This window comes from Corvus moneduloides, chromosome 17 (assembly GCF_009650955.1).
Source record: "Corvus moneduloides isolate bCorMon1 chromosome 17, bCorMon1.pri, whole genome shotgun sequence".
NCBI lineage: Eukaryota > Metazoa > Chordata > Aves > Passeriformes > Corvidae > Corvus > Corvus moneduloides.
In genome coordinates, this window is record NC_045492.1 from 12,333,001 (window position 1) to 12,358,537 (window position 25,537).

The 25,537-nt window shown below is 51.6% G+C and overlaps 1 protein-coding gene and 1 long non-coding RNA gene across 5 annotated transcripts in view; one reads left to right on the forward strand and one right to left on the reverse strand.

Moving 5' to 3' along the window:
* Nucleotides 1-9,293, forward strand: part of LOC116452675 — a 29,696-nt gene extending 20,403 nt beyond the window's left edge. The window contains exons 4-6 of one of the 4 annotated variants that reach the window (XR_004243567.1): nt 4,202-4,282; nt 6,173-6,310; nt 7,378-9,293. This is a non-coding gene — a long non-coding RNA (uncharacterized LOC116452675). The other 3 variants (XR_004243565.1, XR_004243566.1, XR_004243564.1) reach the window with 3 other exon arrangements.
* A 1,232-nt stretch (nt 9,294-10,525) lies between these two features.
* Nucleotides 10,526-25,237, reverse strand: RBM38 (RNA binding motif protein 38). The gene is made up of 4 exons (XM_032127087.1): nt 24,892-25,237; nt 24,042-24,165; nt 23,372-23,426; nt 10,526-11,971 (listed from the first exon to the last, which is right to left on the reverse strand). The coding sequence occupies exons 1-4, from the start codon at nt 25,057-25,059 to the stop codon at nt 11,671-11,673; spliced, it is 648 nt and encodes a 215-aa protein (XP_031982978.1). The 5' UTR covers nt 25,060-25,237; the 3' UTR covers nt 10,526-11,670.
* Between the last annotated feature and the right edge of the window lie 300 nt (nt 25,238-25,537).

Below are 25,537 nucleotides of genomic sequence, written 5' to 3' on the forward strand. Positions count from 1 at the left end.
AGCTTTACTCCCCCTCTTTCTCCCTCCCAGAAGGAGAATGGGAACTGGAAAATTCCTCCAGTTTCTTGGCAGGGAGGCTGAGGTGATGTGGTTCTGCACAAAGCAGGTCTGGCCATGGACTCTGGCAGCAGTTTTATCTTCTTGCTGGGCTGGAAATCGTGACTTCAGCCATTGCAGCAGGTGTTCTCTGGAACACTCTGCAAGGAAATTGGTTTAAAGAGCAATAGCATAATTTATCCATCTGAACTAGCAAAGTGTTAATCTGTCTCAGGGGTGAAACAAAAATCCTGTGAAACTTGCAGGGCTTTGCTTGGTTTTTCTGCACCCAAGCAGGCTCTCAGAGCTGAGTCTTGTGCTTGTCCATCACTGCCTGGAGAATGCCCAGCACAGAGAGGCCATTTCTGCTGATAATGGGAAAGTCAGTGTTTGGTCCTGCTGTCAACAGGTTTTAGCTTGGAGAGGAACCTCCACTAATCAGCTGCTTTGTGGCATTTTTACAGCAAGATAAAACATGCCTGGAATTATTTGTTGGTCACCAAGCAAATGTTTTACTGGTGAAATGTTCCAGAAGCTGTTTAGAGTCTTGACTGACAAAAGTGCCAAAAACTTACAACCCTCTCCATGCTCTCCCCTCCCCAGATTCAGGGCTGAGATGGGAGATGGAGATGATGGAGGTGATGGAGGGAATGGAGATGTAGATAAAGAAGGAAATAGAGCCACCTCGTGCAAGAGTTGCAGGGGTCACCAGGGGCTGAAATGTGGGGAGAAGCTCATTTGTTATGCAAATGTCTGCTTGAGCCTGGCGTAGACAGTGGAAAGCTCGAATTATTTTAAGCAGAGGACAAAAGTTGTCTCTATCCCCCTATCATCTTGGATCCTTGAAAAAACAAAACAAAACAGAAACCTCTCTGTGAACCATCTGACAATGATCAGCACTTGGCTTTTCTGGCAAGAGCAGGGTGTGCACAGGCGCATGGAAATAGAACAATTAAAGGAAAAAAACGGTATTGGAAGCAGTCGGGCTTCAAGTCATGTTGTCTTGATGGCAGCACGAAGTGATCATCCTCCAGCCTTATCTCCATGAGCCTGCCGGGGACAGCAGAGCTGCAGGGCTGGGGGCTCTCCCTGGCTGACACACTGAGGTGCTTCTTTGCTGCCTACCCTGTTGAGGGCTGCGGATCAGCCCGGGCTCTCTGGGCAAGGAGAGGAGCAGGGATGGCTGTTTTGGATGCAGGAAGCCCTTTCAGGCCAACAGTTCAAGCTGGGAGGCTGGCCCATGCTGGGGAGGCACCCGTGCATGGCAGCGACCTTCCTGCGCTGGCCAGCGGCTGCAGCTCCCCGGCCACCGCCCGCAGCTTTGCATGAGCAGATGTGCATTTCGTGCTGCTAAGAAAATCCTGCCAGTATTTACATAGCGTCCAGGGGCACCAAGGGCACAAAGCTGAGCCTTTCCCACGTGGGCAATGATGCCACGCTGCCCTTTCCATGGGGAAAGCCAAACCTGTGCCATGTGTTCTGGCAGCGCAGGCTGGGTAAGGCAGTGGTGCTGCCTGTACTCTGCCCACAGTGGCAAAAAGCTGTTTTCCAGACAGGTTAGATCCCTCCAGAGTGGTTTTCCCCTGAGCTGACCTCTCCCTAGGCCTCAGCATCCTTGAGCTCCCTGAGAAGGCCCAGTGAGCCACTGCGCTCTGGTGTGCAGAGGGCTGGTTGAAGCTGGGAATGAATCTGTTTTTTAAAAGGGGCTTCAGACAAGCCCTTGATCTGCACTGGAAAGATCCCCACTGGTTCTGCAGCCCTGTGGTCAAATGGGGGTGCAGCTTCTCTGCCTCACTGGGTGGCTGCTGGGTGCTGGCACAATCAGCCCCTGCTGAGGGAACCTCCCTTTCTCCATGCAGCACATGTCACACAGGGTCACTTCCAATGCTTCCTGCATGGGGTTTCCTCACAGCTCTGTCCCAAACACACCAGGGCTATGAGCTGTGCTGCATTGCTGCTCCCCAAGGCACGTGGGTCCCTGGGGCTTTGCTGGTGTCTCTGAGGGAGGGCAGTGAGGCCATGGAGGCTGGGGAAATCCCTTAACAAGTCTAAACAACCCCCCAAAAGTCCCGTCCAGCCTGCAGAGTTGAGTTCAAGTCGATGTGGGCTCTGCTGGCTCCAAAGCTAAGGGTCTCTGGCACCCCAGGATCCCTTTGGCATCCTGGGGTGACATCCCTGTGAGCTTGGGACTCGCTCATCCCCAGCCTGGCTCTGTTCTGTGGCACACAGGGGAACCAGAGGCACTTGGCCATTCTGTGAGGCACTGGCCTCACACGTGTACCATGTGTGGTAAGGAGGGGAAGAGCCACCGGGCTGGTGGGTTCTTGGTGGCATGCCACTGTCCCCCACCATGTCTGCACCAGGAGGTGGGAGAAAAATGCTTGTTCTAGGGCCATGAGCTAATTGGAGTGAGCTCATCTGCTTTTACTACTCCTATCATGAATAAAAGAGTTAGTATCGTGAATAAAGGAAGGAGCCTGGTGTGCCATAACAGCCTGTGCCGTGACTGGCTGGGACTGGAGGTGACACTGAGCCGGGGAGGTTTGTGAGCCCCTCCCAGGCACAGGGCAGAGAAAATGGAATGATTTTCCTTGGCATGGCCAGGAGATGCTGGCAGGACTTCCCTAGTAACCCCAACGTGTCTCTGCAGAGCCACCTGCCCCCAGCCAGGTGTGAGCCAGGTGCAGAGGAAGGAGCTGGGGCTTGTGGTACAGTAACACCTGGACCATGTTTTCCCCTCTGTACAAAATGCTTCATTTCCTTAGAGCTGTGTCAGCACTGCAAAGGCTCCACTGTGATTTTCCAACACTTAAAAGCAGTGGCTCTCATGGGCATTTTTGAAGTTGTTTGGAAAAAAATCTGTGTGGGCATTACAGTGTTTGTTTTCTCTGATGACTATTTTTAATCTTGTTTTTCATTAAAAAAAAATCAAGATAGATATGAATTGAAGCTGTGCCTTTAACCATGACGTGATATTTGCTGCCCAAAGCTAAACACAAAATAAGGGAGAGTTGGAGCATGTGCCTAAAAGCTGGGAAAGGCTAAAGCTTTGAATGCCACTCGCTTGGCAGCACTGTGAGAGCCCAGGGACCACAGCCAGGACACCGTGCTGGCCAGCTGGCACCAGAGGGGTTAAAGAAGTGGGTTCCTGCAAGGAAAGAGCTGGAAGTGGGCTTTCCAGGAGGAGATGCTGGCACCCCGGTCTTCCCCTTGGCACCCAGCCTGAGAGAGCCACCAGAGCACCCCTGAAAGGCACAGGGCAGCCCTGGGCAGCACCGGGAGTGACAAAGGCAGCGAGAGGATGGTTCCCTTCTATGCCCCGCTGGTTTCCAGCGCTGGAGAGGAGCTGAGCAGGGAGCTGCACCCTCCCCCAGCTCTCTGGCCCGTCGCTGGGGCTCTCTGCTTTTGTTCCCGTGCTGGGGGCTTGGCCAAGTGGTGTTTGGCTGGAGCCAAAGGCTCTAAGAGGCCAAGGGCACGGTGCTCCCTGGAGCAAGCCAAGGATGGGATGGGGGCCCTGCAGCGGGGCCTGTGGGAGTGGGGGCACCCTGAAAGCAGAGGCAGAGCCTGCCCCACAGTGCTGGCAGTGCCATGTCACACTCAGTGCGGTGTCACACTCAGTCCCATGCTGCCTGGAGACCACGATGCTCCAGGACAGGAGCAGCTCTGCACGTCCTGCTTTGCATTTCAGGAGCCCAGCCTTCCTGCAGGGATGTTCCTGGCTGAAGCCAGGGACAGAGGACAGCAACATGTGGGAAATGTGGTGGCACAGACCCTGACGAATGTCATGGTGAGCTATTTTAAGATTTTATCTCTCTAGCCTCTGACAAAAATGTGCTGTGGAGCAGAGCTTATCATGTGCAATTTGGCACACGGGGCCAGTGAGGGGGCAGTGGAGCTGATCCCTGGAGCTGGGGGCAGGTGACACGGAGCCAGTGCAGCAGCAGCAGTGGGTGTGTGCCACAGGAGATGGGCATGCACAGGGTCTGACCCAGCCAGCAAAAACCAGGTATCTGAGCCAAAGTCCCAGCCTCCCAGCCCAGGTCTGAATCAGGGGACTGCCAGCTTTGCTGTGCTCCTGGCTTCCTGGTGTGACCCAGAGCATGAGGATGGACCTCAGCTGGGACCTTCCCTACCTCCAGTTTCTAAACTTTGGCTCTTCCTACAGGGTTGATTGATCAGATGAATGATGTAGTCCCCTTTCCCCATGGCTGTGCCCCAGGAGCTCAAGGCATCAAGAGCAGAGGAGGTGAGTGGGCCAGGCTGTGAGCCCTGGGGTTGCCACCACCACCAGGTCCCTCTGGCTCCCCTGGGGAGGCCGAGGGGTGCTGGGCTGGGCTGGGCCACTGCAGACAAACCCTGCGAGGTGAGGAGGTGCAGCTCTGCAAACGCTCAAACCGACAGCAGCACCCTGCACTGCTGGGAGCTGGGGGCTCTGCGAGTTATCACCCTGGCCCTTTTGGCTGCTGGGGCTGGAGATTAGGGAGCTGCTCCTTATCAGCCCCCGGTCCTGCCCTTGTGGGGCTCCGCTTTCAGTCTTACTCACTGGAGAAATGAGTAAGCCTGTTGTAAGCACTGTGCTGGGACCTGTGGGGCAGCGGGCTCAGGCTGTGCTCGGTGGGTTGGGGTGGGGGTTTTTAAAGCATCTCTGCACAGTGACCTGCAGCAGCCAGGACACGCTGCAGACACCCACCAGAGCTGGGGCTGTGCTGCAGCTCAGGGCCCTGCACATCCAGAGCTCACCGTGTCTGATGAGGATGGGAAGAGTTAATTCTGTGTGTGTGCCAAGGATGAGAGGGGAAATCCAAGGTCCTCACATGCCCACAATCTCCAGTGCCTCACTTGCACAGACACCCCCACGCCTGCCCCCAAACCCATTGCCTGTGCACAAAGCTCTCGGCCTGGCCTCTGAGCTTGGGGCCAGCTCCTGTGGGTGTGTATCCATCCATCCATCCATCCATCCATCCATCCATCCATCCATCCATCCATCCAAGCAGGCCTCAGCCCCCGCCTCCTCCGGGATCTCTACAGAGACACCATTTCTAGCAGTTTATTCGACAGCTACAAGAAAATATCCCTGCACTCTCCAGCTCCACAAGGCACGTGACCCAGACAGTGCCAATGGAATAAACATTTGGATTTAATTTATTATCTTTCCTGCAGGCTCTGTCTCAGCTGGTGGCTGCAGAGGGGCTGGGGCTGCTCCCTGCCTGTGGGATAGGGGCTGGGGCAGCCTGGCAGCCTCTACCCAACTCCATGGGATATTTTTATTTTTTTTCCATTCAAGCCTTTGCAGAGTTCCTGGCAGGACTGGAGCTTTCATCCAGATTGCAGATGCCCAAAATATCTGTATTCTGGGCTGAGCAGACTAGGCTGAAGTGCCCATGGTTGGCTGATTGAAGAGGACAGAGGGGAATGCAAAGAGACAGACAGACAGACAGACAGGAAAAGCACCTGAGTACGTATGGCAGCAGTGGGCAAGAGGATAGGGGATGCCCCCAGCTGCTGCCCCATCTCCAGGCATGGCTCTCACATCAGTGAGATATTTTTACTGTTTATCACCAGGGATATTTTTACTGTTTTTCCCAGTCTGATTAAGCCTGAGCTCAGTCCAGGACATGGTTTTGCCCCAGATTAGCTTGTGCTACCAGCCATTAAATTTGGTTGCATTGCTGTTATGTTATGCTTCTTATTTTAAATTATCTTCCAAACTGGGGTTCACCTGGCATCTTCAGAAAGCCAGGATTTGTGAAATAATAGTTAAAATGCCAGTCGAAATAAGGCATTTTTATGTATTCTTTCACATACACACACAAATACACACAGCTACTGATAAAAAACGTGTTTGTTCATACATCCATGTTTCTAATCAGATTTATAATGTATATAATATAAATGTTTTTCTACATGTAAAATTCATTGGAAACAGGAAACCAAATTAGTTTACCTTACTAAAGTGCCGTGAAATAAAGAGCAGTGTACACGGTTGAAAAGAAGGTAGGATGTGGTTTTTGGAGGGCTTTTCTTCCCCCGAGGGCTTGTTCTACCATGTTTATGTCTAAAACCTGCTAATTTTAAAGCCAGCTCACAGGAGACTAATGGCATGACTTACTTATTTCATTTCACTTTCATTTTGCAGAGCTCAGGGTTTGTTTAAGGTGCTCACATGTCAGCAGCTCATGCGAACACACCAGCGGATGCTACAGGAGACCACAAATGGCCGTGGGTGTCTGCACACACTGACCCCTCCGTTTATCCATGAACAGGAGCCACTCCAGTGAGCTGAGTCTGATTTTAAAAGATCTTTTGAGTGTTAAACATGTAATAAGATGCTCAGTGCTATTTTCAAACCAAGACATGTTCCTGGCTGATTTACAAAAGACCACAGTCTCCAGTTTTATGTGGGCACATGCTTTTAAAAATCGGCTTCTGGGATTTTGGGTGCTCATCAATTCATCCTCTGACAAGCCTCCGTCTCTGACCTTTCCATTACCAACTTTTCCATCTCCAACTGCTTCATCAGCCTCCTGAGCATGGGCACACAGCTAATAAATCTGAGCCTTTAATTGCCCTCCCACACTGTGTGGCCTTATCTGAGCCATCATTCCTGTCGCTGTGCCTTGTCACATCTCTCTGCTTCCAGGTTTGTGCTGCTGGAGTCAGCAAAAGGATAAAACAACAGTTATTTGGGTTTGGGTTTAGGTACAAATCCCTGCAGTAACACACTCCGTGGTGGCATAGCCCCACATGATGTGTCTGACGTGGCTGAGTTGGCTCTGCCAGGGGGGAGGTACAAACCCTCTGCTTCTATCTCATGCAAGGTCCCATTTTTTGATTCTTTATTCAGCTGAAACTATGCAAAAATTTGTGGAGGGGGGAAAAAACCCACAAACCCACCATAAATTCCCTTTCTAAAGACATCAGTAAGGACAGAGGGTGCTGCTGGCCCGGAGTGCTGATGCTGTGACCGCTGAAGCTCGAGAAGCCTCAGGTCCCAAGAACACCCAACACCTCTGGTACCCAAGGGAGATTTATTTATTCCCCCACAATTTATCCCCCTGTCAGGAAGTTTCCCGCAGCCCTCCAGGAGAGTGGGTGCAGCAGTATCAGCAGCCACAGGTCTATCAGGCTGAGCAGAAGCTTTTCCAGGAACTATCTAGTGAAACACATGACCGTGCCCGGCCGAAGGGCGATACGTGACAGGCATTCACTGGGTTCCCGGCCAGTCAGTTGACTTTGTTATTCAAACTATTTTAGTGATGGTTTTTAATCCCAGGCTTAAGTTTTTCTTTTTCTGTTTTTTTCTTTTTTTTTCTGCCTTTCTTTTTTTACTCTCTGAACAAGGGAATCTCTACGCTGGCAGGATTCAGAGAGGCACAAAGGAGGGAAAAACAAGTTTCAGCCAGAAGAGAGGGGAAAAAAAAAGGATGCTGTTAGCATTCCCTCTATGTGAGGGGGTAAAAACATTTTGCTGTCAACTCTATTTTAAAGGGTAAGTGCCAACAGCAGCCCAGTTACTATGCAAATAAATCCTATGCTTAGCCTTTCCCTCTCAGTGCAAAGTTTTGGTGCTGGGGCTCGTTAGCCAGGGGAGCTGGGCTCTGGGGGTTGGCAGAGCCCCCCATGTCCCCAGTGCCCTCATCCTCATCCTGGGGATGGCCACTGGCTGAGGGTGCCACTGCAAAGCTCTGGACCTTGGCAGGAACCCGTGGGTGTCCCCAGATAACGTGGGACAGTGGGGGGAGCGCTGCAGCGGTGAGGGCTGGGTACCCCTGCTCCTTATCAAGAGCAGATTCAGGCAGCAGCTGGCAGCAGAGCCCTTGGCTGTGCCTCTGTGACAGGGGACACCCCACGGACAGGCAGTGCCTGGAAAGGGCAGAAATCTCACCCGAGCCATCCCCCTTCATGGCAGGCAAGTGGGGAGGGTCTGGCAGCAGCCACCTGGGGTACAGGGCTATATCTCTTGCTTGCTGCTGCCGGGTGGGAAGGGAGGTGATGCCAGGACATGATGCCAGATTCTGGCTGGGCTCGTCCAGGTGATGACCAGCGCTCCAGCACTGGTATTTATGGTGACGCTTCTGCATGACAGCACAGGGGCTGCCCATGCTACAGCCCACACAAGCCAAAACTCCCCCTGACAGCCCCAGTGTGATGGTTTCCCATAAAAAAGATTTGAATTTGTCATGCAAATGACTGGGCATGTGGGCACAGCTGTGAGAGGTGGCCTGGGCCAGGTCAGCTGCCAGCATGGCCACAGGGATGTGTCCAGGACAAGGTCTGGCCCCTCAAAGCTGGTTCTAGTCCTGGAACCTGCCGAGCAGATGCCAGGTGCTGCCAGGGCTGCCCTGCCAAAACCACCCAGCCCTTGCTGCTCCTCCCAATCCCTGAAGATTTTAAAACAAGCACTGTGACCCCCCCTGCTCGTCCCCTCCCTTGGCTTCTGTCGGGCTGCAGCAGAGCTGAGCTGCCCAGGATGAGCTTCCTTCGTGCTGGAACAACATTAGGAGGTGGAAGAGGATGCTCCATCAAGCAATGCACTAAAAACAAAATAAAATGATACTTTTAAGCAATTTCAAAGTGATTTAAGCTCTTGCCCTGTGCCACCCTGATCAGTCAGGAGCCAGGCAGCCACTGCCTCTCACGCACACCCCACTGCTCATACTCTGCAGTTTATCCCTTGTCCTGCTAACACAGCAACCCTTTGAGCTCTTCCCACTTTTCCAGCCTAGCACGGGACAAGGAAGTGCTTGGGCTCCTTTTCGGAGGCTCCCAGCAGCACCTGGCAGAGCAGCCCCGAAGGAGGACGGCAGAGTTCATCATTCTGCCCGCCCTCCTGCAATTTCACAGCCGCGTTTTCGCAAACAGGAAGGCGGCAGGTTGGGCTGTTGTTTTGATGTGGCTGTTTCTCGAAATGAGCCCGGAGCAAAACTGAGCAGGATCCAGGATTGGCACTCGGCAGCACGGGGTGCTGGGAGCGCCGCCTGCACCCTCGCTTCCCAGCAGTTTGGCCACCTTTCAGGAAATCAGACAGCTAAATGGAAAATCATCACTCTTTTCACTTCAGGGCGCACTGCACACATGGGTTTTTTCAAAAACAAATCGATTTTCAGCAGCCTTGTTGTCCCCATTGAGCAGGGGAGATGTGGGCCCCCAGCAAAGACAAAAGCCCAGTTCAGCAGTGCCAGGCACCCCTGCCTGGGGACGGGCACCTCAATGCTGCTGGGCTGGGGCCAAGTGCTCCCCAGCAGCTCCCAGCACCTCCATCCAAAAATCCTCCCCTCCCTTCTCCTCAGAAGGACTCCTGACAGGGAGAAAGAAGAATTGCTGAATAATCTCCAGCCCTGATAGCACTTCAAAGGCAGGGCTCGGGCCAGGCTGCGCTCCCGCCAGCGCCGTGCTGGATGCGGTGCTTGGCTCTTACTCCTTTGGCAGCCCCACACATATCCAGAAAGTAATTACTTAAAAAGGAAATAAATGTCACCCACATGGTTGTAAGCAAAACCCCGGGCAGGATGAACAGAGCCCCACCAGGATCTGCATTCTCACGCAACACAAGCAAGGCAAGAGTGAGTTGTTTCCATTCATCGAGATAGGCTGTTTACTCTGAGGCCTGCTGGTGACATTAGACATGCCCACCGTGGGCATTTAAGTTCCCCAGGGCAGCCACAGTGCTGAACTGCCTCTGCTTTCATCCTATGGCATCCTCTTCCCCCAGAATGGCTTTAGGCATCACCACCTGGAACAGCAGCAGATGCTGGTGCCAAAAACACGGCCCTTCCTGGCACCAGGCCTGCCGTGACCTTTATAGAGATGAACCAGATAACTGGCATGATCAAACAGAGTAATTTTATTTACTTTTACAAATTGATTCTTAAGTTTGTAACTGTCAAAATCTGAACACCAAACTTCCAAAGCAAGTTGGTTGGGAAAAGTCAAATGCAGCAGCAGAGTGGCGAAGGAGGCTCAGGGGTGTGAGCAACCTGCCAGAATCTCTCTGCTGCTGGCACCTGCCTGGCTCTGCTGGATCCGAGACACCCCCAGCAAATCCCCTTAACCCAGCCAGGGCTCTGGCAGACCACTCACTTTCAGATGGATTCAATTTTAGAAAAATAACCCCCAACTTATTCTAAGCAAATACCAGAAGGAAAGTGATGGCCTGAGAACTCTGGGATGAGATCCCATCTGCCCCACTGGAGCTGCACCAGGATGGCAGCACCTCCCACTCTCTGCTCCACACAGCATGAGGAAGCACTTGGTACAAGCCCAGAGAGTTCTGTGAGCTCAGAAACCCTGAGGTGCCTCGGGACACGCAGAGCAAGGGCAGCACGTGGGACACGCTGCAGGATGGCAGCAGGAGCTCTTCCCAGGGGACACGCTCCCAGCCCACCCCAGCACACTCAAGGGTGAAGTCCAGCATGGCCAGACCAGGTGGGTTGGGAAATACTCCCTAAGGCACTGCAGCCAACAAACATGGTACCAATACAGCATCGAATAATTTTAAAAGTTAAAATAGTTTATTGCTGTCTTTGTAGAAATGCACTTAACTTACATCGCCTGTTCTCTTCCTTTATTTGGCTGTTGGATTACAGGCATAAAAAGGTTACATTTACCCATTTGTTCAGTGACATAACACCTTTTTCTCTATTGCTCCACTCCTGATATTCTCCTAAACCTTGCTGGCCAACAGCCCCAAATCTCTTTTACATAAATACTGTAAATGTCTCCATAGGTTGCAGCATTGTAACAAAAGATCTACCAAAGTAGACAAAATGTTCAGTATTCTTGGTTGGTTTTTTGCATTTAAAAATATACCTAAATTTGAGATAATCTTAACAGAGTAACAATTACAATAAGAAAATAGTACAGTGCGTTGACTAAAGGAATATTCTGCTCTCCTTCAAGCCAATATTCCCTTTTGCATGTTGAAGTGATTCAGCAATTACTTAAGAACTTTTACCTACATACAATAATTTAGTAAAATGAGAATTAAACAAGGCAGATACTTACTACTATTCTTCTGTCTGCAATTCACAGCTCATGCGAATAAAATCGCAATAAATATTAAAAAATAGTTTTTCTTTCGCTTTTTTTTTTTCTGTAAGGCATCTCTGAGTATTACAAAGTTTTTGTACAACCAAAAAATAAGATTGCTTTTTTTCCATGTTCTCCGAGTACCTCTGTACCTCACCAGTAAATAAGAGGATTGTAGGCTGGATGAGGAAGGAAGGGCTGACGGGGCAGGGGGCGGAAAGAAGACCACAGGTGATGGAAGCAGACCGCGATGTGTGCAAGAATCTGTAGTTTTCCTGTGAAACATTTCAGCCGCTTTTAGAACATCTTCAAGACAGTATCTGTCCAGATTGAAGGAACAAAAAAAAAAACAAAAAACAAAAAACAAAAAAAAAAAAGAAAAAAAACTTACCAGAAGTCCACTTTCATAAGCACAGTCAGACTGCAAGGATTCGGGTTCGCCCTCAACACTATAAATAGCTTAGGTATCGATATGCACCTACATAAGGGGGATAAAGGGACGGGGTGATTTTTTTGTTTTGTTTCTTTTATTGTTTTTTTGTTGTTTTGTTGTCCTAGTCGCATCCTTGCACGGTAAGGGATTGTCCTGGGAGGCCGAGCGGGCCCTCACTGCATGCGGTCGGGCTGCAGCTGCTGGGGCTGGTACTGCACGAAGGCGGTGGCGGGCGCCGCGGGGTTGCTGGCGGTGAGGGGCGGCTGCACCGTGCCCGTGTAGCCGTATCCCACGAAGCCGGCGGCGGGGGAGGCAGCGTAGGGGTACTGGTCGTAGGCAGCTGTGGTGTACTGGGAATAGGCTTGGCTGGCGGCGGTGTAGTCGATGTAGGGAGACGTGATGGACTGCACGGGGGTGGGGATCACCACGCTGGGCTGGATGATAGCTTGGGGGTAAACATAGTGAGGCGTGAGTCTGTGGAGGCAAAGGGAGAAAGTCAGTGAGGGGCTGGGCTTCCCCCCGGCCTGCACATCCCCTCTTCCCCCCAGAATTCACGTGCATCAGCCACGGAAATGGTGCTGCCCAGCAGTGCTGCCCTCGAGCGAGGGGTGCTCCCTGGGGTGGGGATGAAAAGCAAACACTCCTAGACCCAGAGTGGGAAAAGTGCAAGGTGAAGCAAGGATGGCAACTAATACACACACCCTGGTCCCCATGGCACAGATCTCCCACTATCCAGGCCGCTGGTCCCCAAAATAACCTCCTGGAAGGCCATGGCAGCCCCTGGCTCACCTAATTTCCTTGGCCCCCACACACCCTGCCTGTCCCTGCCAGCCCTTCTGCCTCCTGTATTCTCCACATCCCACCATCCAAACCTGGGTGGAGGGTCCTGAGGATGCACAGCCCCTGTTGGGAGCCTCCTGGCACCAGGGACAACGTGTCACTCTCCACTGTCCCACCAGGAATGAGCACTGTCCCTGGGCACAGCCCTGGGCCTGCCAGCTTGCCAGGTGCTATCAGTTACTACACACTTACACCATGTTTCCACAACACTGGATGTTTAGGGAATGCTACAGGGTGTTTGTTGTAAAACATGAGATGTTAATGCTGCTTTCTTCCCCCCAGTAGCTGGCAGGGCAGTGACACTCCTGTGTCCATGAGCTGTCACATCTGCCCCTGGCATCTCCACTGCCCTTTCCACAAGGGTCCAGAAGAGCTGCTTCTCCCAGGTTTGCCCCTGCCCTGAGGTAGCTGTGCTGCTGAGAGGAACTGAACAATGTCACAGTCAATTAAAGTCCTTAGATGGAAAGATCCTCGAGGTGATTAATGCAAGAGTGCCCACTAATTTGCTAGGAACTGCTAATGAGGAGGAAAGGTGGGGGGGAAAAAAGCATCAAAATGAAAGGGCTGTATTTTCCAAAGGGCCTATGTCAAGTCAGGCCCCAAGCAAGGGCAAAAAACTGTGCAAACCTGAAGGTTTAGGTACATCCATACAAACTGCCATGGGCCAGAAAAAAATAGGGAATTGCACATGGCCTGGGGAGTGCGACAGGGTGACACATCTGAGGCTTGTTTAAGAAACAGGGTTATTAAATACCAGCAAATGGCACAGTACCAGTGGAAGATCAGAGCCACACGCATCAGAAAGGGCACCCTGAGGAGAAGGTCTCTTTGGCCACTGCTTGCTGAACCACATAAGGCCACAGAATGAAGCAAAGCCATCCCCTGAAAGCTTCTGCCACCCGGTCTCCAAACCCAGCTCATTCTGGCAAATAAAAATAACCCCAAGGCAAAACTCTGCAGGAAGATTATGCAGATTCAAATATTTTGGGGATTTTTGTGTGGATGTGTGTGACAGCACATTTTCAAACACAGCCACTTTTAAAAGCCTCCCACGGGCTCTTCACAAGGCACAGGGCTGTACATGGCTACCCTCATTCCACCTGAGCATCCTAAATCTCAGCCACCACCTGCAGCATGCTGGGGTCCACCTGGGGCTGGTCCCACCTACCCAGCACTTACAGGGCTGTTCCCACTTGCTTTACAACCAGCACTGGATGGTTTAATCTGCTCTTCTGGCAGGAGAAAGGCTTCTCACAAACAAGTGCTCATCTGAACCGAGTTTTCTCTCCTTTTCCCACTCCCATATGCAGTTTGGTTTTGCTTGAGACAATTTGCATGACAAGAGAATGACTGCTCTCCTCTCCCCACACAGCAACACTGTCTCTGAAATCAGGGTCCTTCCATATGCCCAGGGCAGCAGGGAGGATGGATGATGGTGAGCAGAACCTCAACTTTTGATTCAGTGCAAGACCTTCTCCTGAGGCCACAGACACCCCTGGACAGCAAGAGGGACCTCACAGCCTTTCAGTCCATAAACACACCATACCCAGCATCACCCTGTGGGTAACAAGAATGAGATGAGGCAGCAGAAATGCATTGAATCCCTTTTTGTTCAGCTCTGATCTAAACTGAGGCCAGCACAGCTGAATCAGAGCTGGAGCTTAGGCACCAGCTCAGCCCAAGGGCACTTCATGTCCACACTCACACCAGGCAGTGGCAGCCGCCTCTTGGAGGAGCAGGGCTCAGTCCCACCCAGAGGCTCCTCACGCCCGTCACTGGGGGATTTTCTCTTTCATTTTGTTTTGAATAACACAGAGGTGCAAATGCTGCTCTCTGGGCCTGCCAGGGCCTGGGAAAAGGCTCTGCAGAGGCACGCCCAGGCTCTTGGGGATGACATGAGCAGACTCTGTCCATGCTTATTGCTCTACCCTGGTAGATCAGCAGCTCAGACAACCTCCTGCATCCCAGACTGGGGATGGATGCTCTGGCTGCTCGTCACTGCTCCCTACACCTCACACCCTGCCACCAGGCTTCCTGGTACTCCAGGGCCCAGCAAAGTTAAAATCACTCCACAAATGCAACAAAAAATGCACAATCCACTGAAAACCACCCAGCAGCAGGAGCAGAGGAGGGGCCTGCACTTTTCCTGCCCACAGGCAATCCACCTGCGCTCACCAAATGACCAGAACAGTCCGAGAGACTCCCAGCCTGACTCCCACCCTGTTTGAGCAGCTCCTCCATGTCCCTTGCTGCCACCCAACTGCTCTCCAGAGCCGGCAGAGCCCAAGTGGAGGATGTGGTGCCATCAGGGCGAGTGGACATTCCCAGCTCATCCCAAGGAACTCCGCATTGTTGGCTTTGCTTTCACACGTGGAGCGCCTCCACTGCAGCTCCGTGGTGGGCTTGGACACAGCAAATCTGCAACATCCTGCACTACATTTTTCCCTTAGCAAGGAGAAATTCCAGCTCTTCAGTGCTACTTGGAATAAAAAGCACCATTAGCTTGGAAGACAGAAAGTACTCCTGTACCCTGCTTCCAGAAATCCATCCCACCAGCCCAGTGCATACACAAGCACACAACACACACCACAGTTGGTACTGCACTAAAAAATCACACTCAGCAACTCCAGGATCTGCTTCTAAAGGGAATGTAAATGTAAAAGGGAAGGTTCTTTTGGTCTGTGGGATTTCATTAATTCAGCTAGAAATTTCAGGCAAGATATTGTGCAGTTTGGTCTTCTGAATTAGGTGGACACATGGCAACTCATCGATCAAAACAAAACACACAACCCAAAGTAAGGTCACTCTGATGACTTGCAGCTACAAACAAAACAAACCAGTGCACTAGGATGAAGTTCTCTGCTGGCTACATTCAGCATCCACAGAAAACCTTAAAATAATTCCCCCTCTTCCATTATTTCTGCAGATGATCTTTCAGGAGATAAATTTTAAAAAAGCAAGCTGTTCTAGAGTTCTCCTTCTAGAAAACAGTAAACTCTAATCTGAATTTCCACAGGATGAGTCACATTTGTGTTTTAAGATGCCTTTCCCTTCCTCCCTCCCTGCAGTTTTCCTCCATCCCCCACGATGGGTCCTGCCAGCCAGAAGAGAACTTCATCAAAAACACACACGGTGTGATTATAAAACATCAACCAAGTGATCAGCCGTGGCCACCACACACCAAAGTCATCCTGTGAACAGCAGATGGACGAGATGCTGCTGGCACAACAACAGATCACGGGCAAAGGCCACCCAACACAACGAGCATGGTCAAACCTAAGCCTAGAGGTGGCGGTGGCACAGGAGGGACAGCAGGAGGGACAGCAGGGACTTGGCAGGGCCGTCGTGGTGCCAGCCCATGCTCCTGACCACGTGGCACCACGCCACGCTGCCCCGGCAGCCAGAATTGAAACAGAACAAAAGAGATGGTTACGGAGCCACTGGCAGAGGGGACGCAGGCTCTGTCCTGCTTTGGCTGCGGGACAGAACAAAAGGGGCCCTGTTTTGGTGCAGGCCTGGGTGGAGATGTTCAAACATGTCAGGGAAAGAGTAGGGAGAGCAAGCTTGGCTCCAGGCAGATGAAAAAGTCCATTTCAAAACCTGCCATCACCCAGGTCTCCCCACCACAGCAGCAGGGCAGGGCTGGCTGGGGGGCAGCCAGGAAGAAGGGACAAGTCAGGTGGAAATGTGTCCCACACCTCTTCCCAAACACCGAGGAAGAAGAACGAGCTCTCATCAGCAGCTCTCTCCAGCAATGCTCATCTCAGAGACACTTCATATGTTTGACTATTTTGTATCAGATTTACACCTAAAATGTGCTTTAGCTGCACTTTCTCAGCTCTCTGCCCTCCTGCAGGACTTCCTACACACGAGCCATGGGCTGCTCCTGCGAGCTGCACGAGTTTGGGAGAGCAACAAGGTGGGAGTTCCTGACCCCCTTGATCTCTGCCAGCCCTGCTGGGAGCTGGTTTTGTCAGTTCTGAAGAGGTGGAGACAGCTGCACCCCTCTGTCAGGAGGGACACGGCATCACACAAACATTTGGGAAACAAGGAGGGGCACAGGGCTCTTGGCAGCCTCACAGAGATCAGCACACAAACGCCACCACCCCGACCAGCCTTTTATTCCTTGAAGAATAAAAGAAACAGAGCCCTTTGTGTCTGCCAGTGAAGGCACAAATTCTGGCATTTGACCCCAGGAATTTGGCCTCCATTTCCACTAGAGCTGACCCATTAGCTGCCACAGGGACACCGACACTGCCACAGCACGTGATGGCAGGCGGTGCTGGGGGTGCTGCAGGAGCAGCTGAGCACAGCCCCTGGTGATGTGACACCTCCAACCACTGCCTGCAGGGCAGACCCAAAGGTGCACTTTGAAGTGGGCTCCTGAGTTGAAAGCTGCTCTGGGAAGCACACCCCACACTTGCACTGGCAGTGCCACGGCACCACCGCAGAGCTGGAGATGCATCCTGGTGTCACTCACACTCCAAGGAATCGCTCCTCAGGGACACTCCCAAGCCAGCAAGCACTCACCTCGAGGAGACACTCTTAGTAAACGTGTGTAGAGTACAGGCAGGGTTGGCCACAGGTATCATACAGGCCCCAGCCACGATGACAGGCTGTAGAAATGTGAGAAATTCAGGTGCTGTTCTCAATCCAGACATGAGGAGGAGGCTGGAGTATGGCCAGGGGGTCCCTGCCTGCCCACAAGGACTCTCACTCCAGGAGGGGATCACAGTTTATCCACCAAGACTTTGGTGCAGATCTTGGTTGTGCCCCAACCCCTCCACAGTCCCTCACCATTCACTGACAGGGCTGGGCTTCAACCACGACATGACAAACCTCCAACTCCTGAAATGTCCCTACTAAAGCTGATTTAAAGTACTGAAATGTCAACAGCTTCTGCCTCATCAGCCAGCTATCCCAGCCAGCTCAAAGTCACACAAGGATGAACTCCGCAGCTCCACGGGATTTATCCTCACCTGCTGCAATACGACACAAACACAAAATAGCAAAGCAATCAACACAATTTCTGCTCCTCTCTGTCTTCTCCTCATCCTCCTCTGTCCCTCTGAGAAGATTTACACAGCAGCCTGTGCAAACAGGTACAGGACTGAGTTTCCTGCTTCCCTGCTGGGAGCAGATGTCACCACACCAGTGGCAATCACCAAGGCATGACATGCCACAACACTGTCCCAGACCGCAGTCAGTGGGGAAAAACCAGACAGAAATAAAAAAGAGGCAGCAGACCAAAGGTGGGAATACATCTCACAAAGATCTAATCCTTTTCCTCAGCTCAACCAGGAGTCTGAGATCAACATGCTGAGCTCCACCATGAGTTATAGCCAGGCTCAATAGCTTTATCCTCTGCATCTTGCTTCCCCCACACCCAAAGGAAGAAGGAAAAAAAAAAAAAAAACCACCATGATCCCAAACAAAGGCATGCTGGGCCAGACCAAAAATAGTTTTGGAGAAGCAGGCTGAAAAACACTCAGGTAGCAGGAGATAACATCTGCCTGAAACAAGAGCCATCTGGCACCAAGGAAAAAGCCACATGGAAGTTTATCCGCAACTAGTCAGCTCTCCAGAGAAGGAAAAACCCCTCCCCTTTCCAGTTATCAGCACAGCCAAACCAGAAACTAACTGACAGAAGAAACAGGGACTGCTTCACTCCAGTGCACGACAGGAACCTGAGTCCTTCAACATCAGTGTGAGGGACCTGGATGGTAGGGAAAACCAGGGTCCCCAACAGATTAACCCAGGAAGCTCCAGAATTCTGTCTTTGAGCTCTGCGCTTTTCTTCTGCAATTTAGAGAAGATCAATGGCAGAAACATCTCTAAAGTCTTCTAAGTACCCGACAAGTTTTGGAATCATATACCTTACAGTGACTACTTTCAACTGGTTCCATTTTTAACAGACTTTCTTTTCTTACACATGATCCCTTCCACTGACCCTTAATTAAAACCATCCACCCATTTGCTTTATCAAAACCCCCTTTCTTGGAGAGATGGAGTATTTTGAAGTAGAATGCTTCAGCTATGGAAGAAGCAATGAAATACCTCTTTTTGATAAAAGAAGGCCCACACTGATAAAACAAGTAATTAAGTAATTTCTCAGTCAAGAAAGAAATTCCATTTTAAGAGTTTGTGATCTCTGCTATCAGTGGTGTCTTTGTTGTAGTAGAACATTTAAAACATCTCAATCTAATCCCTCCACACCTTCCTGCAACCTGGAATCATGGGGCATGCCTGGATCCAGCATGGCTTTCCCAGCCTCTGCTCTTTGGCCAGAGCAGCTCAACCCTGACACAGGAGAGCTAAAATGCTCAAAGCTGGTGACAGGGAAATTGCAGGGGACAGCACGACCCCGTTTACAGCACTTGGAGACTGAGAAACAGGAGACTGCGTTTTAACTCCCAGGTCCACGACTTTTCATCTTTTGTGATCATGGAGTATATTTAGCTCTGGTATGTAGCCTGCTCCCATCCGTGGGGAACAAGTTCTTCATAAAAGTCATATTTAGAAGTGACCCGGTGTCCTTGCTACCAAATTATCAGCACAACAACTGTCTGGTTCCCTGGCTGGTGCCCTCAGCGCCAGGGCAGGATGCCCAGGGCTGCATTCATCATTCGAATTACTGGGCATGTGCTTAATACTACGAGCTGGGGCCCATATGCCAGCAGCTGCTCAAAGGAAACATGAGATCAAGCACAAGCTGGGCTGCTCTGGAAATTCAGACATGTGCATCAATCTGCCACATTGGGACTCCGTGGCACCAGCCAGAGCAGCACAGGAGAATTTTGGATCTGCCACTCCCCAGCTCCTGCACCAAGGGGAAAGGACTCAGGTCTCTGCTGCTCAGGAGGCTGCTCTTGTGCTGGGGAGGATGAAGAGAAAATCCACCAGAGGCAATGGAATCCCGTGGAGAAGATGGCACAACTCAAGCCATGTGCTGTAAAGACATAGCTAGAGCCAGCTCAGCCTGTCTCTCCATCACACACAAGCCTGTGCCCCAACTGCCCAGGCATGGCTCGGACCCTTCACCCAGAGCCTGTCCCTTGCAACAGGTCTGAGCTTGGCACATCATTCACATGGCCAAGTGTGAGGTCACTGTATCAGACCATGCTTTTATATTGTTTTACAGGCAGAACATGAGCAAATTGTGCCCCAAACCCAAAACAAATGGCACACCAAACCCCTGGGTCTCACACCAGCACTTGCCATCTTGAAGTAGATGTTCAAGAAAATTCTCAAAGCTGTCTGATCTGCTTATAGATACATGCCTGTGCTTAAAACCTACAAATGAAAAAATTAAAAAAGGGATTTCTTTCTGACTGGCAAGCATTTGGTCTGAACAGCAGTCACCATGCATGAGAACCAGCAGCTGAAGCCATTTGGAAAATGGATTTGGACATTTCTTAGGAAATGCCCCCTCTCCTCCCCAAGCTTTCATGTTCCTGGCACAGGATAGCACCAGGTGCCGGGTGCTGCATCCTCATGAGCCTGCTTGGAGTGGGATGGGATCCTGCAGCCTCCAGCTCCGGGTAAGTGGGCAGTGGGAAGCTGGAGCAGGGGGATGCCAGCTGACAGAGGCTGGGCACAGCACGGCCAGCGTACGCCCTTTCATAAGCATAACCACAGAAAAGATGAAAGTTTGTTGCCTTTTATTTTTAACCCAATAGAGAAATTTTAAGGATAAACAGCTGCGAGGGAGGCTGGGCTGACACAAAGAGGGACTTTCTTCACTTCCTAACTGCAGCAGCATCAGTGCATGAAATTTTAAACTCAAAGAGATTTAACTCTTTCTGCTGTTGCTGGAGACCAAATGCGGGCCAGAGGCAGGGGGCCACCAAAACAAGTAACTACACATGGATGGGGTCTCTGGAGCAATGACATCCAATGTGCAGCTATGGAAAGAGCTGGATCCTGCCACAAGAGACAGCTTTATGCTTGCAAGAGCTCAGTCACTTACTCAGTCACTGGTAGATCTCCCACACAGATAGCTCCTTCGCTGAGGCACAGCCACAGGAATGCATCTGCCATATGCTGCCTGTGGCCAGAGCAGCAAGCACAGAGGAGAACCAGGGAATCCCCGTTCCCTGCACAGACTCAAACCTGCCTCCAGCTTGAGAGTCCCAGAGGAAAGGACCAAGAGGTGGGACCAAGTAGCTCTGTCACATCACCTGATCACTAAGTGTGGCAGCTGCAGGGACGAACTGGCACTGCCAGGTGCCTCCAAGCAAAGCACAGTCTGCAAGCTCCAGGCTGAGCCCCAGGCCAAATGCTGCTTCCTTAAACTCAGCAGCCAGATCTCCAAGTCCCCCTGACACAGACACATCCTTTGCCTTGCATTACTGTTAAGATCTCTGGTTACAACAAGCTAGAAACTTCTTTTCCAAACAGGATTTACTACTGACTCCGTGCTGTCTGCTGTGCAAGTGCCTCCTCTGCCAGGACAGCAGGAGGAAGGAGAGAGGCTCCTCATGGTTTCTCTTTCTGTTCCGCATAGCCCTGGCAATATTTACGGCTGCATTTGGGTGTCTGGGGCTGGGGGGGGGGAAGCCTTCAGTTTATAAATAATCCTCACTGCTGTTTGGGTAATTTTCATAGTTTCCATTCATTTCAGGTTTCACCAAAACCTGCCTTTTGTGGTTTGATAGCTGGGACACGACTGGCTGCTTGCTCTTTGTTAACTGCCCAGGAGTTAACGGTTGTTCATTCATTCCTGCCCTGCCAAGCCCAGCGCACTCACCAAGCACCCTGTGCCCCGTAACAATCATCTTTTGGAAACCACAATGCCAACCCCTGGGCACAAACACTTTGCAGAGACAGGAACTACAGGAGGAAGAGCCAGGCAACATCTCACACCAGGGGCAAAGCAGCCGAGCCACTGGGCTTCCTTTGGGAAAGGTCAGGATGGAGTCTGCATGGCCCAGAGCAAACAGACAACAGCAATTCAGTGACAGACCCTGATAAACTCCTCATCTACCCTCGTATCCCAAAGAGGGCCAAGGAAATTGTGGGTTCAAGGGAGTGCAAGAGTGAAGTCTGGCAGGCTCTTAATTTTGTTGGTCTACTGAGGAGACAAAGAAGGAACTGGCAGCCAAGCTCTGTTGCTTGACTGAGCACCTGAGGCTTCGCTCAGAAGCCACAGAGCAGCAGCCCCAGTCCTGGTGCTCAGGTAAACACATTCTGCCAAACCCACATTTCCAGTGATTCTGCTGCAGCAATGACTGAATTCAATGAAATTCTTGTTTACTGATGCTTGCAAATAATGATATATAATCCCCTGCCTCCAGCCCTCCATTCTCCTGGTTCCTGTCTCTGGGCAACTGATAAATAATTTATAGTGTTCTCCGCTGTATGTGCTAACTGCAGCTCTGCTGGTTTAATGATGAAACCAATGCCTACGAACTGCAACAGGAACTGTCTAGATCACAAGGAACATGTAATCAGTCAATCCCACGCTCCTCTGGATGTGAAACCAAAAGCAAAATGTTGGAAAAAAAATGTTTTCCAGAGCTGCAGCTGTGGGGTAGGAAGGGCACCCAGAGAACAGCAGATAATCTGCAAGGTGCTCCTGCCAACACGAGGAGTTTAACGGGCTTCACCATTTCACCCTTCTCTGTTCCCATGCATGGCAGGACTTGCCAGAGGCTGCTTTTATTGGCAACTTCTCTCCTGCACTCCCATGCAAAAATCTCTGGGTTCGCATCTCAAAGGTGCTGCTGCTGCTTTGGGGGCTGTAAAAGCTCTTGCAGCTCCCATGCAAGGAGAGCTACTAAAAAGCAGCATCTTGCCTATGCAGACTAATGTGGCTCTTGCCCCAAAAAAGGAGAGACTCTTCATTTCATGGCAGATGTTCTTCAAGGCTCTCCAGCAGAGCTGTAACCGCTTGCGAAGAGCAGCGTGTTTGAACCGTACACAGCACACGTACACTGGGTGTGCACTATTGTGGCAACACAGCCTCTTACATCCATAAACTCATCGGAATGAGATTATCCAGGCAGTTGGCAACTGCAGCCACAAGGGCAGAGGAATGAAAGTTTTATTGTTAGCAGATTTTTTTTCTTAAAAAAAAAAAAAAAAAGAAAAAAGAAACAAAACACCCCCAAAAAAATGAGCGGAGAACAGGGAAGGGATGAAGTATTGCTGTTGACAAAGGCCAAAATCCCATCTATTTATATTAGAGTCACACAAAAACCACAGCAGGGCAGTGCTCAAAAGCTTTTAAAAATGCACCTACTTTCTTAATGCTCTTAGAAAATAATAATAAAAAACCTTATCAATATTCACTTTCTGAAATGGTGTAAAAAAAGAGCTGCATCAATCATTAAACAGTTAAATGAAGGCAGTATGACAGTCACTATTGTTCTCGTGAAGCACACTTGTCTTTTGCCGAGCAGCTGCCAGATCCTATTAGATGTATAAAAAGAGGACTTTTCTAACCGAGTAGGGATGGTATAAGCTATTGAAAACAGCAGACAAAAGGCCACTTTTGCAGACTATTCAAGCCTTGTATAACATCTGTCCAAAATCAATTTTTGACCTAATGTTACTTTCATTAAGTAACAGACTTTGTTTCCAATGCAATTTGTTTTCTAGGATAAAACTGTATCCTAAGCATTATTACGTGGGAAACAGCACAGAGGAAGCAGAGGATCTTATTTGAGAAACATGAGAACAGAATTTGCTTAATTGTTTTGACACCTTAAGTACTATAATAGAGAAACTATTTTCCATTTATTTGAATTCCTGTGAATTCTTGAAGTTGGCAAAGCAGCGAGCAATGCACTGGGTTTATTATGACTAAGATTTACTGAGGATAAAGAAGGATCTTTGGGAATTACATTAAAGCTGACAAATGCACAAAACTTCTGAAATCTTCACCAGAAATAAAGTACTCTGAACATTAACAACAGCTGTTGAAACTGTCCACTCTTGACGGTGAAGGCTTTTCTCACACATTTTAAATAATGAGGAAGTTGATTTGTGAATTTGATTTCAAACAGACCGTTAGGAAACATTTCCACTTACCCAAAGGGTCTCTGAATGAAGGCTGGATGTAGCTGCTGCACACCTATGGTAAAACCTAAAAAAAAAAAGGTTCAGAAAAAAAAGAAATATTAATGAATGGCATCCATTGTACCATTCAACTTGTAACACACAGGCAGAATTACACCACACGTCTTTGCATTTGATCTGCTATGCATGTGAGCAAATTCAGAGCTCCATTTAGAAACAAGTTAAACTTAACATGCATATGTGATATGCACGAGGAGCAGATGGGAATTCATGATGAAAGCCCAGTGTGAACGTGCTGTTATCGAACAGACAATGGGGTATAAAGCCTTATTTTACACACTGGGTACTGTGGTCATTAAACCAAAGGGAGAAATGATGAAGTGGATCTTACTGTTAATTCTCATGTAACAAAGAGGGTAACGGGCAAACAGATCAGCCATGGAAGGAAACAGCTTTAACTCAGTCATATGGGCTTTGGTGAGTAACATTAGTGCAGCAGGGCTGAGTAAGAAGATACAGCAGAGAGGTAACTGGACTACGTAGCGTCCTCAGCCAACAGTCAGAACTATGGGGGACAGATAAAAGCACATCACCAGATCAGATGATTCCAGCCCGAGGAACTTGTTTCCTCATCTTACAAGTTATTCTAATAGAGAGAGATGGGATCTCCTGGATGCCTCACCAGTTTGAATACTCCTTGGTTTCGCTCCCAAATACGCCAGGTTCACATTTGCTTTCCTGCCGTCAATGATGGGGTTTGGGTCTTTGCAAGCTCTTTCAGCAGCAGCTCTGTCTGCCATGGTCACCTGGAATCGAGTACAGCCTTGTTTGTAGCAACAGTGCTTTGTAAACAGTCCAGCAACAGGCACTAAGTGGAGTTTATTTATTGTTCTATTTTGAATCGGGAGCTGAACTCCCTGCGTGCAGCCTCGCTTGCACGGCGAGATGGGAAGGGCTGCTGGGACTCGACGGCAAAGCGGGGGCTCCCCCCGCGCCCGGTTTCCCCGCTGGGCCGGTGCCAGCTGTTTTCCCCTGCCCTTCCACCTCCTCCCCGTGCCCTTCTTAAGAAGCTGGTGGAGCCCTTCCCAAAACCCCCGGCGCAGAGTTCAGGGCAGCTGCGGGCGGGATGCGGGGACCGCGCTGAGCCCCGCACGGATACCGCACGGCGGGAGGGAGGAGGAGGTGCTGAAACGAACGGCACGGCCTCGGCCAACACAGGGGGCTGCTCCCGGGCCCCCAGCCCAGCCTTTGTCCTGACCGAGCCCCTGGTTCTCGCAGCGGGCACAACCTCCCTGGGCCCTGCACCCAGCGCTCCGCGGCAGCGACGGGACGGGCGGCGGCTCCGCAGTGCCCGGCACCGGGGGGTCCGCCCGGCCACAGCGGGGCTTTGTCCGGCCACACCCGGGAGCTCACCCGGCCACTCCGGGGGACTCGCCAGCCCGGGGCTCCGCTGCCGGCCCCTGTCCCGGCGCACGGGGGGCAGCGGGGGTAGCGCCGGCGCCCGTCTGGGCGCGGAGCGGAGCGGCACTTACAAAGCCGTATCCTCGGGATTTGCCGGTCTGCCGGTCCGTGATCACCACCGCCTCCTCGATGTCCCCGAAGACCTCGAAGTACTTCCTGAGGGAGGAGTCGGTGGTGTGGTAGGGCAGCCCCCCGACGAAGATCTTGGTGAAGGTGGTGTCCTTCTGCACGGTGTGCATGGTGCCGGGAGCGGCCGGCCCCGGCCGGCATCCACCCCGAGCAGAGCCGCGCCCCGCCGAGCCCCCCGCGGCGGCCGAAGGCAGCGGAGCGGCGGCGGGTCCCGGGGCCCTACAGCCGCCTCATGGCCGCGCCCAGAGCCAGAGCGCGGCCCCGCGCCCGCCCGCCGGTGCCGGTGAGAAGCGGCCGCCCCGCCGCCGCCGCCGCCTTTGTAGGGCCGCGCGGCCCCGCCCCGCCCCGCCCCGCCGCGCAGGGACGCTCGGGGCGCGTAGTCCGGCCCCGCCCGGGGGTCCCCGCGGCCCCGCCGCCCCCGGCCCCGCCCCGCACGGAGCCCCCGCCGCGCCCCGCGGGCTCCCGGGCACACGGGGGGGGGGGTCCCTGCGGCCGCCCCTCGGGCCGTGCCCCGCACACACTACAAGTCCCGGTGGCTCCCGGGGAGCAGGGCCGGGGGGGCGAGAGGAGCGCGCCCGCGGGAGCCCG